The sequence below is a fragment of the Verticillium alfalfae genome, genomic scaffold (assembly GCF_000150825.1).
Source record: "Verticillium alfalfae VaMs.102 supercont1.3 genomic scaffold, whole genome shotgun sequence".
NCBI classification, from domain to species: Eukaryota; Fungi; Ascomycota; class Sordariomycetes; order Glomerellales; family Plectosphaerellaceae; genus Verticillium; species Verticillium alfalfae.
The window spans coordinates 90880-102318 of NW_003315036.1; the positions used below are offsets into that span (position 1 = coordinate 90880).

Sequence of the window (11439 nt, forward strand, 5' to 3'; positions counted from 1 at the left end):
ATAGTGAACTAGAAAGGGAAAGCAGGAAAAATATTTACCGGTCTTAGCAGTAGCTCGTTTCCAATATCCTTGGACCTTTTGAGCAAAAATTGGACAGGATCGTCATGAGTCGCACGACAAAGTGTCTGAAGGGTCGAGTCAAGTGCCAGGTATTGTGTGAAACGGAACTTTAGTACGTGACGAAGAACTCACGAGCACCGCAGTAGTTTGAGTATACACGATGGCCGCGGAAGATACGATAGCTGTGCTTCACCTCACATCGAAAGATGTTGGCATCTGTGATCATACTTCTTATTGGTGCGGTGCATCTCAGTCTCCAAGTCGGCGGCGGCGGTTTTTGGCAGGCAGCGAATAAGGAGAATAGCCCGAGGCACGTTCTCAATGTAGCGCGAATGATGAGCTCGCTGGTATGGTGGGAAGAAGACGAGGGGCTCGTACAAGTAAGGACACCTTCAGCTTAAGTATCTTACCTACTAGGTAAGATATTCACGAATTGGGTTGGACATAGGTAGGTCCATATGATAGGGTTCATCAGATGACATTAGCAAGAACAGAGGGAAAGGGGCAGTGCATTCGGGTGGTGTAGACAATGGACAGGCAAGGTGAATTATCATGAACAGTACCTAGGGAATGAACAGAAAGAGACTTGGTGAATGTCATGTCTGATGAATGCGATTGCTAGCCGAATTTAGGTGCCTAGCTGGACCAAGTACGAGGTGGGGGTGGGGGGGGGGCTGCGCTTGAAAAGGGAGCACATCACGGGCAGGACAAACCTCCACACAGGGTCCATTGACTGATCAATCGCAGGGTGTTACCTGAACGGGCTCAAAATGACTAGGCTCCTTCTGATACCAGGCTGTGAAGCTGAAATATCAACATCTCAAATTTAAAGGAACCTAGCAAAACGGTAAGTGCGGAAGAATGACGTGCATAAGGTAGGTGTTTTCATGGAGCAGCGCGGGATAGCTTCACTCGCTTTGCGTACCGTTGGTCCGAACCAGTAAGATGCCCATCTGAGCCGTGTACAACTACCTTATTCATGCAAGTTGTGCCTTGGACTTGCTGCCATGGGCGCACGGGACATGCTCATGCGCGGAGCCGATTTCTGGGTCTCTTGCCTCCGGGGCCCCTTGGTTGAACCGTCCTGTTAGCTATTCTCATTGATACGACACCGAGATACCACGGAGATGTACCCAAAGTGGTAAGAAAAGCCTTTTGGGGATTTGCACAGGCCATGGGACCTCGTCATTAGCGTGACATCAACCTTGCACAGCAAAATCGCAGACGAGGCTCTGTCGAGGGCTGCATCAGCCCATGCGAGCTCGGTCAGCAGTCGACGCCAAAACGCTGCAAGTGGTGGTAGCACTCTGACCGGACTTGCAGGCTGAGTGCTTCCAGACCAGAGATGGGAATAAGAGGCGCAGAAGGGCCACCCTCACTTGCCAGTTTGGGGGCTGACATTCAGGCTGGACCAAGCCTCTCGCGCCTGGTGTGTGCACCACGCATCGAGTCGGCGATGGCTTCACTTCTCCTCTTCAACTTTCGATGATCTGTCCACCACGCAGAATTCAAGATATCGAAGCGCCTTCCAAATAGGACGGCGTTCGGATGTGGCCCTGAAGCCCTTTTGTACGCAAGTAGAAGACGCAGGACGGAACGTTCAAGCATACCGAGACAAGTAGGTAGTCGGCCAAGGACTGAGAACCCCTCTGTCCAGCCGACGCACGACAACATCTTACGACGCAAGCGTCAGCGAACACCGAATGATGTCAGAGATACGCCACGATGGATTGCGCATCAGTCAAAATCAGTCTCGTGCCGCATCGATTGCGTTGGAAGCCGGCCACCAGGCTTCTCCTGCACACAAACATGGAAAGATAGGTACACAGCATATATGCGCCAAGAGAAGGCGACCACGAATCGTAAACAGGATAGAGGGGACCCGGTTAGCCGTAAGACGCAGCCTTTTTGGTGTCATCAGTCCTGAATGGTCTGCCTTGTCCCAACTCGCAGCCGATCATTCGACTCGAGGTGGTGCTAATTGGGGAATCACCCCCCAAATTCCACCCTCATTAGAAGGCAGCCGGCTGAAGATTGGTACTGCTTCGTATTGGCCTTCGCATTGCGCACAGCATGTGATGGTGGGACAGGAGACATGGGTTTGAGTAGCAGCCTTGGAATGTAGAAGAAGATTTATCTGGTGGTACGAGGCTATTCAGATGTTGCAGCTGCGGCTGTGTAAGGTACTTTGCCTACCTTACTTTTAACTGACTACCTACCTAAGGTACGTAAGTACCAGGTTGATGTGTATGCAGCACTACAGGCAGCACAGCCTTCCCTCCACAGCCCATCACCACCATGTTCGCGACGATCAGTCTCCGACCCCACGACCAGGCACCAGTCTCTCGGCTCCTTCGCTTAGGCAGCCCTCTTCTTGCACTTGTTCTTGACAGGCTCGGGCGGGTACACGACGATACGGTCGATATCGGCGCCCTTGAAGTCGAAGCCGTTGGAGAGGCCACCAATCTTGATGGTGTTGTTGGAGCCAGCCTCGAGGTCCAGCAGCAGTGGTGCCGAGGCAATGATGCCCTTGTGGGTATCCCTCTGGTACAGCGTCTCGAGCTCCTCGACCTTGCCGTTGACGACGACGCTACTGATACGCCTCAGCTGCCACGTGCCGTTGATGCGGTCGGGTGTGCCACCGGGCTGGTCGCCGAAGCCCATGTCGTCCGTGTTCTGGTAGTAGAACGAGACCCACTGCTTGCTACCGGCGCCCTCGATGCCGCTGAAGGTGACGGTGCTGTCGTTGCCGTAGATGCCCGTCGCGATGCGGCCGTCGCTGGCAAAGTTGGCCTCCTGGAGCCAGGCGTTGCCCTCGAGCTTGGCGTCGACGACCGGGTACGAGGTGCCCTCGATAGGGGTCACGACACCAGTCTCGACATTGAGGTCATAGACGTCGTGCCACTTGACCTCGAGGCTGCCCTTGTCGTCGTCAATCTCAACGGGAAGCCAGATGTATCTCGCCTCCCAGAGCGAGTTAAGATCCCACTGGTCACCCATGTACAGGTACGTCGTCTTCTCCGTGCCCTCAATGCGCAGCGAGAAGCCGCTCTGCGAGCTGTAAGTGCGCGTGTACGGCTTGGCCACCATGAAGGGCTGGCTCCAAGGTCCCTCGAGCTTGTCGGCGCGGAAGGCAACAACGTTGTTGGGCCTGTAGCCTGTCTTGTGGCTCATGAGCGCGTAGTAACTCTTGTCCGTCTGGAGAATGGTCGGTGCCTCAAGATCGTATTTGTTGAAGCGGAATGTAACCTCCTCGACTTCGGTGATATTCTCGTTAAAGACAGAGAGGTAGACGTCGCGGCCCTCACGCCTGTCACCGTTAGAGTAGAGTGCGTATGAGCGTCCATCGCCGTAGTTGTCGGTGAAGAGGCCAAAATCCTGGGACCAGTTGCCGAGGGGCGCTGTGGCGTCGACAAAGGTGTAGGGGCCCGTGATGTTGGGCGAGACGGCAAGGCCCTGAAGAAGGAGGCTGTACTTGCTATCGTCGGCGTGCCACCACATCTAGTGCTGTTAGCGAACAGGATCAGAGAGGATCACTGGGCATCGGCCGACATACGTGGTACTGCTGGGTCTCGCGGCTGTACACAACCTTGGGCCTCTGGATGATCATTTCGGGTGAAATAAACTCGTGACCCTCCTCAGGGACTGCCGCCATTCGTCAGTATACACTCACACTGCTAGGTTGTCGCCTACAGAGAAAACGTACTGAGTGCAAGTCCATGGTTCTCCCATGTAACGAGATCATCCGAACTGTAGACCGAAACACCGCCACCCTCCTCCTGGCCCTGGATCTTGTATTCGCCGAACCAGAAGAACTTGCCCGTCTCCTCCTCCCTGGTGACACCACCAGCGTGGGCGTTGACGAGGTCGCCATCGGTATCGATCCAGCGGCCGCCGGGAACGATCCACCTTGCCGCCGCAAGGGAGGAGAACAGTGCGCCAGAGCACAGAATCTTAGAAGCAGCAACCATGATGGGCGATAGTAGACGTGAGATGGCTAGTCGTCTCTGCTTACCTGCACATCCTGCAAGAAAAACCTGCGATTACTAGGCCTCTTATACTGATCGGCCAAAACCACGGCAGCTTTCTTCCCCCCTGCTCCACATCCCCTCCGTTTCTCTGCTTTCCCAAGACGGAAGCTTGCTCGCACCTCATATGACGTTCCATCAATTCACCGGCATCCACTGGCCCGAGGACCGAATACAAACCAGGGGTGAACCATTCAGCATGCCTACAGAAGGACTGGGGTGCTAGACCTAACCTAATCTGCATCCAGGCTTCTCCGCCGTTGGAATCTCTCGCTCTCCGCGTGGGGTAGCGTCTCTCCCCATTCATGCTAAATGTGACGTCGAACCCCAGACCCAGTCCCAGTCCGACTCTGAACCCAAGTTTCCATTCTTCTCGCCCCCAGCCACAAGAACATCTCACAAGACGAGACGAACAGGTTGGTCAGAGGCGCAGGCACAGGCACATGCAAACACAAAGATTTCGGGCCATCACCGCCCAGCAGTCATCGCGCTGGCTCAGAGGAGCCTGTCCGAGGCTAAGTATGCAAGCCCAAAAGACGTTTTGAAAGCGGGGGAGCCGGAACCTCGCTCCAACTACCGCGGGGCGGGCGGGCTCCCGTACCAGGGGTAGCCATTGGACCGCCTCCACGGACGAGTGCCGATCGTGGCTCTGCGCCTCGGACGACGGACAGACGGACGTTTTCGCTCGGCTTGAATGCAAGCGAGGCAGTCGGTTTTTTTAGATGAGGCACAAATTGCTGGTGCTCACACAGCCAGGCACCGCTTGCTAGTTTTCATGCACGGCGAGATGAAGATGGCCAGTAATCAATTCCTTTCTTGGAAAACGTGGAGATGAGGAGTGAATGCGGGGAACCCCAGAAGCCGTCTTGAAGGGGGCAAATAAAAACGGTAACAGCTTCTGTCACGATGGCTTCGCAGCGGCAGTAAAGACCTCAAGATTTCATTCTTAGGCCATCATGGTCCTAACGCTCCTCCCCGTTGGCCGTTCCCAGCCCCATGCTTCGACCCCTTGACGCCACCCACTGTATCCCCACCATCATCAATCGTCAATAACATCCCCGCAATCCTAGCCTCCTTACGAGGTGTGCACGTCAGCCTTGGCAATCGCCTCAGTGACCGCCTCAATCGCAGGATCTGCCTCGCTCTTCTTCTCCCCGGACTCCACCCCCGCTAGCGCAGCCTCGGCGCCAGAAGCAGCGGCGGCCTTAGCAGCCTCCTTCTTAAGGCGCTTCTTCTCCTTCTCCCGCTCCTTGGCCGCCTTCTTAGCAGCTGCCTTGGCGGCCGCCTCCTCCTTTTGCTTGCGCACCTCTTCGCCGCCAAATGCCTCGCGCCACTCCTCAATCTTGCTCGCGGGGATTTGCGAGAACAAATGCTTCGCCTCGCCCAATTTCTGGCCGGGCTTGATCGCGCCCGTGACCCACTCGTCCGGGATCGTCGGCGTAGGCTCCACGCCTAGCTGCTCAAAGATGGCCTTGGACGTCACGGGCATGTATGGGTTCAGAATGCTGGCGATGAGCGCAATCTGGTTGAGTGCCAGGCCGATAATGGCCGCGCAACGATCAGGCTCCTCAGTGAGAAGCTTGTTGTCGAGCTTGTTGTCCTGAAGCAACTTGTTGCCGAGGCTGTGGGAAAGTCAGCAGTAGGCTTACGAGCGTGGGTTATACATGGCACTTACGCCGAGATGGACAGAATGCTCCTGAGACCATCGCGAAACTTGGTGCCCTCCATGTTGGCAATATACTCCTTGAGGTTCACGTTGACCTCCTTGACGTGGTTCTTTAGGTAGTCGTTGAGACCGAACTTGGTGTAATCGGGAACGGTAGTGTCAAGCTTGGCCTGCGCAAACTTGATGACTCGCTGGCAAAAGTTTCCGAGGTTCTTCAGCCTGCGAAAGGTTATTAGACTTCAAATTGAGGCATACACGGTACGGGTACACGCACAATTCGTTGTTGTTGCCATCCACCAGCTCCTGCCACATGAATTCCGAGTCTGACGTCTGTGATATGGTCAACATCAAAATCAAACTGTCCAGTGGATCATGGCTACAGACCTCTGGACGGCGCGAGAGCAGGTAATATCTCCAGACATCCGAAGGAACGCCAGTCTCCTGGACCTGGTTGCCGAAGACGCCGACACCACGCGATTTGCTGAATTTGCCACCCTCATAGTTGAGGTACCTATCAATGTCAGCGCCGATTCTGCGGTCTGCTCAACGAACCTACTCAGTGGCAGAGATCTTGTGAACCTTGGTCCAGTTTTCGTTGGTGCCGAGCTGCGACGCGGGGAAGACGGTGCTGTGGAACTGGACGTTGTCTTTGCCGAGGAATTGGTACTGTGACGTTGCTCAGCCGCACGCTTCACATCAAGATTGCAAAACCACCCACCAGCTTGACCTCATCCGGGTTCTTCCACCACTGCTCCCACTTCTTGCCGGCGAGGTCGGCCCCATCGGTATAGTTCTTGGTGATCGAGACGTAGCCAATGCAGGCATCGAACCAAACATCTACCGTCTGGTCAGCAATGAGATATGATAAAAAGCAGACCCTTTCAGCAGCTTACAGAAAACCTTGGCGGCATAGTCCTCGCCAGTAACATCTGTAGGAACGGGAACACCCCACTTAAGATCTCTCGTGATACCGCGCGGCTTCAGTCCCTTGTCGATCCACGCCTGAGTGATGGTCTGGGCGCTGGTGCTCCACGCGCCCTCAGTGCTCGCCTTCTTGAACCAATCGATGAGCGGCTCCTTAAGCGCGTCGAGACGAAGGAAAAGGTGCTTCGTCTGCTTCTTGTCGGGCTTGGCGCCGTCCAGCTTGCATCGAGGGTTGATCAACCACCCGGTGGCCTTCGCAGCGATGTCATCGTCGGGCTTGGCGTTGCCGGCCTCGGGCTCGGGTTCGAGGGGATCGAGAAGGTTGCCGCACCTTTCCAGTCATTAGCTGATGATTTAAAAGACGAGGTTGAATGGCGAGAACAAAAGCAAGGTGGCGAGACTCACTTGTCACACTGGTCGCCACGGGCGTCGTTGTAGCCGCAGAGGGAGCATTCACCCTCAACAAAGCGATCTGCCAGGAAGCTGTGGTGAACTGGGCAGAAGGGCTGGGTCGTCTCGCGCTCCTCGATGTAGCCGTTTTGCCACAGCTTGCGGAAGATATCCTGGACAATCTCGGTCTGCTGCTCGGTCGGAGTGCGGCCGAAAATGTCAAAGGATAGATTGAACCACTCGTAGATGCCCTTATGGACGGCATGGTACTTTCGGCACAGGGTCTCTGGGTCGACGCCCTCCTCAAGGGCCTTGGTCTCGGTGGCAGTACCGTACTCGTCGGAGCCGCAGATGAAGATAGTCGGGTTGCCGCGAGCGCGGGAGAAGCGCGCAAAAACATCGGCGGAGAGGACACTGCCGATGACGTTGCCGAGATGGGGCGTGTTGTTGACATAGGGAAGGGCGGAAGTGACCAAGACGTTGTTCTTACCCTTGACGGGGAGAATAGGCTCGGCGGTCGCCATGACGGCGAGGGTGGTGATCGTGGTAGACGGGTTGCTGAGAGATTCTGGCAGTCAGCCCGAGCAATGGACAGGCAGGAATCTAGGTCGAGACACAAGATGTGTATTCCGTCTCTTCGATTGGACCTTTTTCGGTGCCGTTGTGATGAGTGGGGGTTTTGCAAAATTGCAGTCGACTGCAGATGGGGTCTTTGGAGGGGGGGGGGGGGGGAAGGCACGCCAGAGCCAGAGAGCTCAAGGAAAGAGTCACAGTCACAGCCAGTCACTTGCACAGTCACACGGTCGCAAGGCGGGGCACGTCTCTTTGACGCCATACCAGCGGGTCGCGCCTTTCTGAGGCGGCCAAAGCCACAGAAGGGCAACCCCGCACTAGTCTCCTTTGGGGATGAGGGGTCCTTGGTGGGACAGAAGGCGCTGATTGACCCGAGCCGATGACAAGTTTTCGAGCGTCCAAAGCCCAGATACCCGACAGACACCAACAACACAAGGCGGGCCAGGCCAGTGAACATTGAAATCTCCATTTTAATTCGCTTCGTCACCCCACCCAGCTACCTTTACACAGCACAGCACCATCGGTTCTCGGTCTCTTTACGCACCGAAAGCCTCCTCGTACCCGGTCATGCAGTATCGGTAGCGCACCTTGGACGCCTCGACGCCCTGCATCGCCGTCTTGAGACCCTCGGCGCTGATGGGGATCTTCTCCACCCACGTGAAGAGCTTCTTCTCCGCCGCAAGATCCAGCATCTCAAGCGTCTCCCTCCTGCTGCCCAGGTGCGAGCTGCCGATGAAGCAGCCGTTGGGCAGGAAGTCCTGGTTGCGGACCTCGAAGCCGCCACCGCCAGGAAGGCCAACCGACACCCACTTGCCGTGAACGTCGAGCAGGGTGAGGTAGGTGGAGAGGTCAAAGCCTTCGGAAGACGAGGCTGTGTTGACGATGAGGTCAAAGCTCATCTTGTGCTTCTCGTTCCAGTTCTCCTCGGCGGTCGCGATATAGCCGTCGGCACCCATCTTGAGCGAGTCCTCCTCCTTCGAGCGCGAGCGCGAGATGGCCCAGACCTCAGCACCCAGTGCCTTGGCGAAGAGCACACCAAAGTGACCGATGCCACCAATGCCGACGATGCCGACCTTCTTGCCAGGGCCGGCGCCGTTGCGGACAAGGGGGCTGTAAGCCGTCAAGCCTGCGCAAAGCATGGGAGCGGCAACCTCGCTAGGAAGACCCTCGGGGATGGGGAAGACCCTGTGAACACGTCAGCCTCAACTGCCCATTGTCCTCAAACAGCAGCACGTGTAGGAGTGCCATCGATGACCACTTACCAGTGCTGGTGGGTGCGGACGTGAGAAGAGTAACCGCCCTGGGAGACGACACCAGAGTCAGGCCATGTCGCGCCGTAGGTGTCGAGCTGGTCCTTGCAGTAGGTCTCGTTGTCGTTCTTGGCACTGCTTGCAGTCGAGGCAAGCCCAATGACTGGGCGCCCGACGCGACGCGCTGGCCTCCCTCACGGTGGTGACCTTGGAGCCGACCTTAATTGCCTTGCCGACAATCTCCTGTGATGGTTCATTAGAGACGTGCCGCCACCGTAGAAAGAGCCAAATGAAAGCTTTACCGTGACCGACAGCCAGGGGGTAGGGTTGCGCGCCCCAGTCACCACGGACGGTGTGGACATCACTAGAGCAGACGCCGCAGCACTCGATCTTGATGTCGATGTCGTAGTCACCGAAGGGCTTGGCGTCGAACTCCTGCTTGTGGAACTCCTGCCAGGTATCGGCGCCCTTGACCTGGAAACCAGTGAACTTCTCGGGATAAGGCATGTTGGTGTCTAGGATGTGGATTGGCGGTGGTGGAGCGGCACAATAAGATGTCTGATCGATGGCAAGACGTGCAAGATAATTGAGATTAGAGAAGGCACCGATTTTCAAATGGGAAGAAGAAGAGAGGGAGGAACAGGAATCAAGCCCAACGCGGGACGACAGGCCGCCCAATATTTAAGAGACCACGGTTCAATCCCAATCTCTCCCCTCGTCCCTCGTTCATCAACCACCGAACCCCCACCTAAGAGCTGTGACCTTGCCCCGCGTAGTGTCTTTCTGGAGACGCGCCCACCTTTCGATGGCCCCCAAGCCACAGCCCACGGCCAACCCAGCACCGAGAAGGGGCAGATGTCAAGGAATGGGGGAGCATGATGCTGCCCAGTTGTCCCATGGTGGTTAGGGGGGGTGTACCCAGAGGTCGACTCCATCCAGCACACCCCAGTTCGCTCCAGAAATTTGGCTCGTCGGCCGCCGCAAAGACCAGCGATTGGCCTCATTCCATTTCTGACGCTGGCCAGCCCCGCGCAGGCCCCACTCGGGAGTGATAAGTTGCAAAGCAATTGTCCCGGTGGATGTTCCGATCTAGTGCCGATTTCTCCGTCAATCAGAACCAGCCCCCATCAGAAAACTTTTGTGTGTTCGGGTGTCCAGACACACCAGCACGCTTGGAGCGATTGAACACCTGGTAGCCTGACTAGATGGACCTGCCGGAGTGAGGGCAAGAGGGCGGGGGATTCGGGCAAGTTAGGTGGTGCGTACCGAGCCCGCAGCAACACAGCTGAATCTTTGGGATTGTCATCCGTGACGGGGATGGGATGTAGACCAATCAGCTTCAATGCCGACATGGAAACAGATTTCCCCCTACTTTTCCGTCGCATCGGGAACAGAGGGGCACTGAAGTCAAAAGCATGTCGGTATGTGCTCGGGTTCCTGTTGCAGCAATGCCTGCCGCTGTGACTCTCGGAATCTCGTGACTGATACAGAATATCACCAGACTGGTCTGCTCCATGAAGCGACAGAGTGGATAGACAGAAGTCTCTGGCCGGGGAACGGGGAAGGGAGCGGGGAGGGCGCTGGGGCAGTCGAAGTCGAGCCTGGAAGTGGTCCAGCCCACCTGTAGACTTGGCCTCCGCACTGTATTTATTTCTGCTTCTTCGTCGGAACAGCTTTGTTCCCAAGACCAACTCCTGAGAGGAAGGCTATTCTCATGATGGCACCGAAATAGACGAAGGGTACGTTGCCCCAGCCAATAGCGTTCCAACCAGCGACATTATAATAGATGCCTGGCCCCAGTGCTCGAACGGTGTAGAGATGGCCCAGGTCCGCCACGAGTAGGACGAAGAGAACGGCTGACCACACCTTGAGGTCGGCAGTGGCACGTAGGACGATCGCCTCGTTCAATGCAAAAAACATGTAGAGGTTGGCAAGCTGTGACATGGCGATACCGGTACCAAGGGGGAGGGTCGAGGGGGCTGTTGCAGCGTGGGTAAGCTCAAGGTACACCTCCGGCTTGAAGTGGGCAAAGAAAGCCCCAACGAGGGCAGATATCGGTTCGATGACGAGAAAGAAAAGGCTGTAGGCAGGTGGGAGGTTGAACCCGGCGCTGACAGTCTTGAGTTTGGTTTGGCCTGCTTGCGGTGCCATGTTTTGAATGGGTATGGTTTATCGGAGAAGGTTTGGTCGCAAGACGACTTGTGCAAACTCGATCGGGCAGTCAATCGGGACCACAGGAGCGTCGGGAAGTCTGCAAGGACCTCAAAACGCAGAGAAAAGGGGTCGGACGATTTGGCGGGGTTGTTGTTGTTGAAGTACTGGGAACTTCGGTTCTCTGGCACACGGAGGACTGTGGCATCATTGTGAACCCTGATGGGCAAACGCCTGGAGAAACTCTGCTTCCGTGCCGCATCGTTTCTCCTGGTGGACCATGGCGACACACGTCCATTGGAGGGTCCCGAGAGACCCGCGCTGAATTGAGAGGAATGACGATCTGATCCACTAGATCACGTTAGGTTGCAGGATCTCAGAAAATACACCTCGCATG

The 11439-nt window shown here is 56.1% G+C and overlaps 4 protein-coding genes across 4 annotated transcripts; all 4 read right to left on the minus strand.

The window, feature by feature from the left end:
• Positions 1 to 2418: 2418 nt before the first annotated feature.
• On the minus strand, positions 2419 to 4031 carry VDBG_02544 (glycosyl hydrolase family 43 protein; the record flags this gene model as incomplete). Its single annotated transcript, XM_003006359.1, has 3 exons — positions 2419 to 3561; positions 3617 to 3705; positions 3767 to 4031. 3 exons carry the CDS (start codon positions 4029 to 4031, stop codon positions 2419 to 2421), a joined length of 1497 nt encoding a protein of 498 aa, XP_003006405.1.
• A 1132-nt stretch (positions 4032 to 5163) lies between these two features.
• Positions 5164 to 7592, minus strand: VDBG_02545 (methionyl-tRNA synthetase; the record flags this gene model as incomplete). The annotated part of the gene is made up of 8 exons (XM_003006360.1): positions 5164 to 5710; positions 5764 to 5973; positions 6029 to 6084; positions 6139 to 6265; positions 6311 to 6420; positions 6473 to 6591; positions 6648 to 7009; positions 7084 to 7592. 8 exons carry the CDS (start codon positions 7590 to 7592, stop codon positions 5164 to 5166), a joined length of 2040 nt encoding a protein of 679 aa, XP_003006406.1.
• Positions 7593 to 8093: 501 nt separating this feature from the next.
• Positions 8094 to 9398, minus strand: VDBG_02546 (NADP-dependent alcohol dehydrogenase; the record flags this gene model as incomplete). The annotated part of the gene is made up of 3 exons (XM_003006361.1): positions 8094 to 8826; positions 8904 to 9019; positions 9090 to 9398. The coding sequence occupies 3 exons, from the start codon at positions 9396 to 9398 to the stop codon at positions 8178 to 8180; spliced, it is 1074 nt and encodes a 357-aa protein (XP_003006407.1).
• Positions 9399 to 10538: 1140 nt separating this feature from the next.
• VDBG_02547 (conserved hypothetical protein) lies at positions 10539 to 11042 on the minus strand (the record flags this gene model as incomplete). The annotated part of the gene is made up of 1 exon (XM_003006362.1): positions 10539 to 11042. One exon carries the CDS (start codon positions 11040 to 11042, stop codon positions 10539 to 10541), a length of 504 nt encoding a protein of 167 aa, XP_003006408.1.
• Positions 11043 to 11439: the final 397 nt, after the last annotated feature.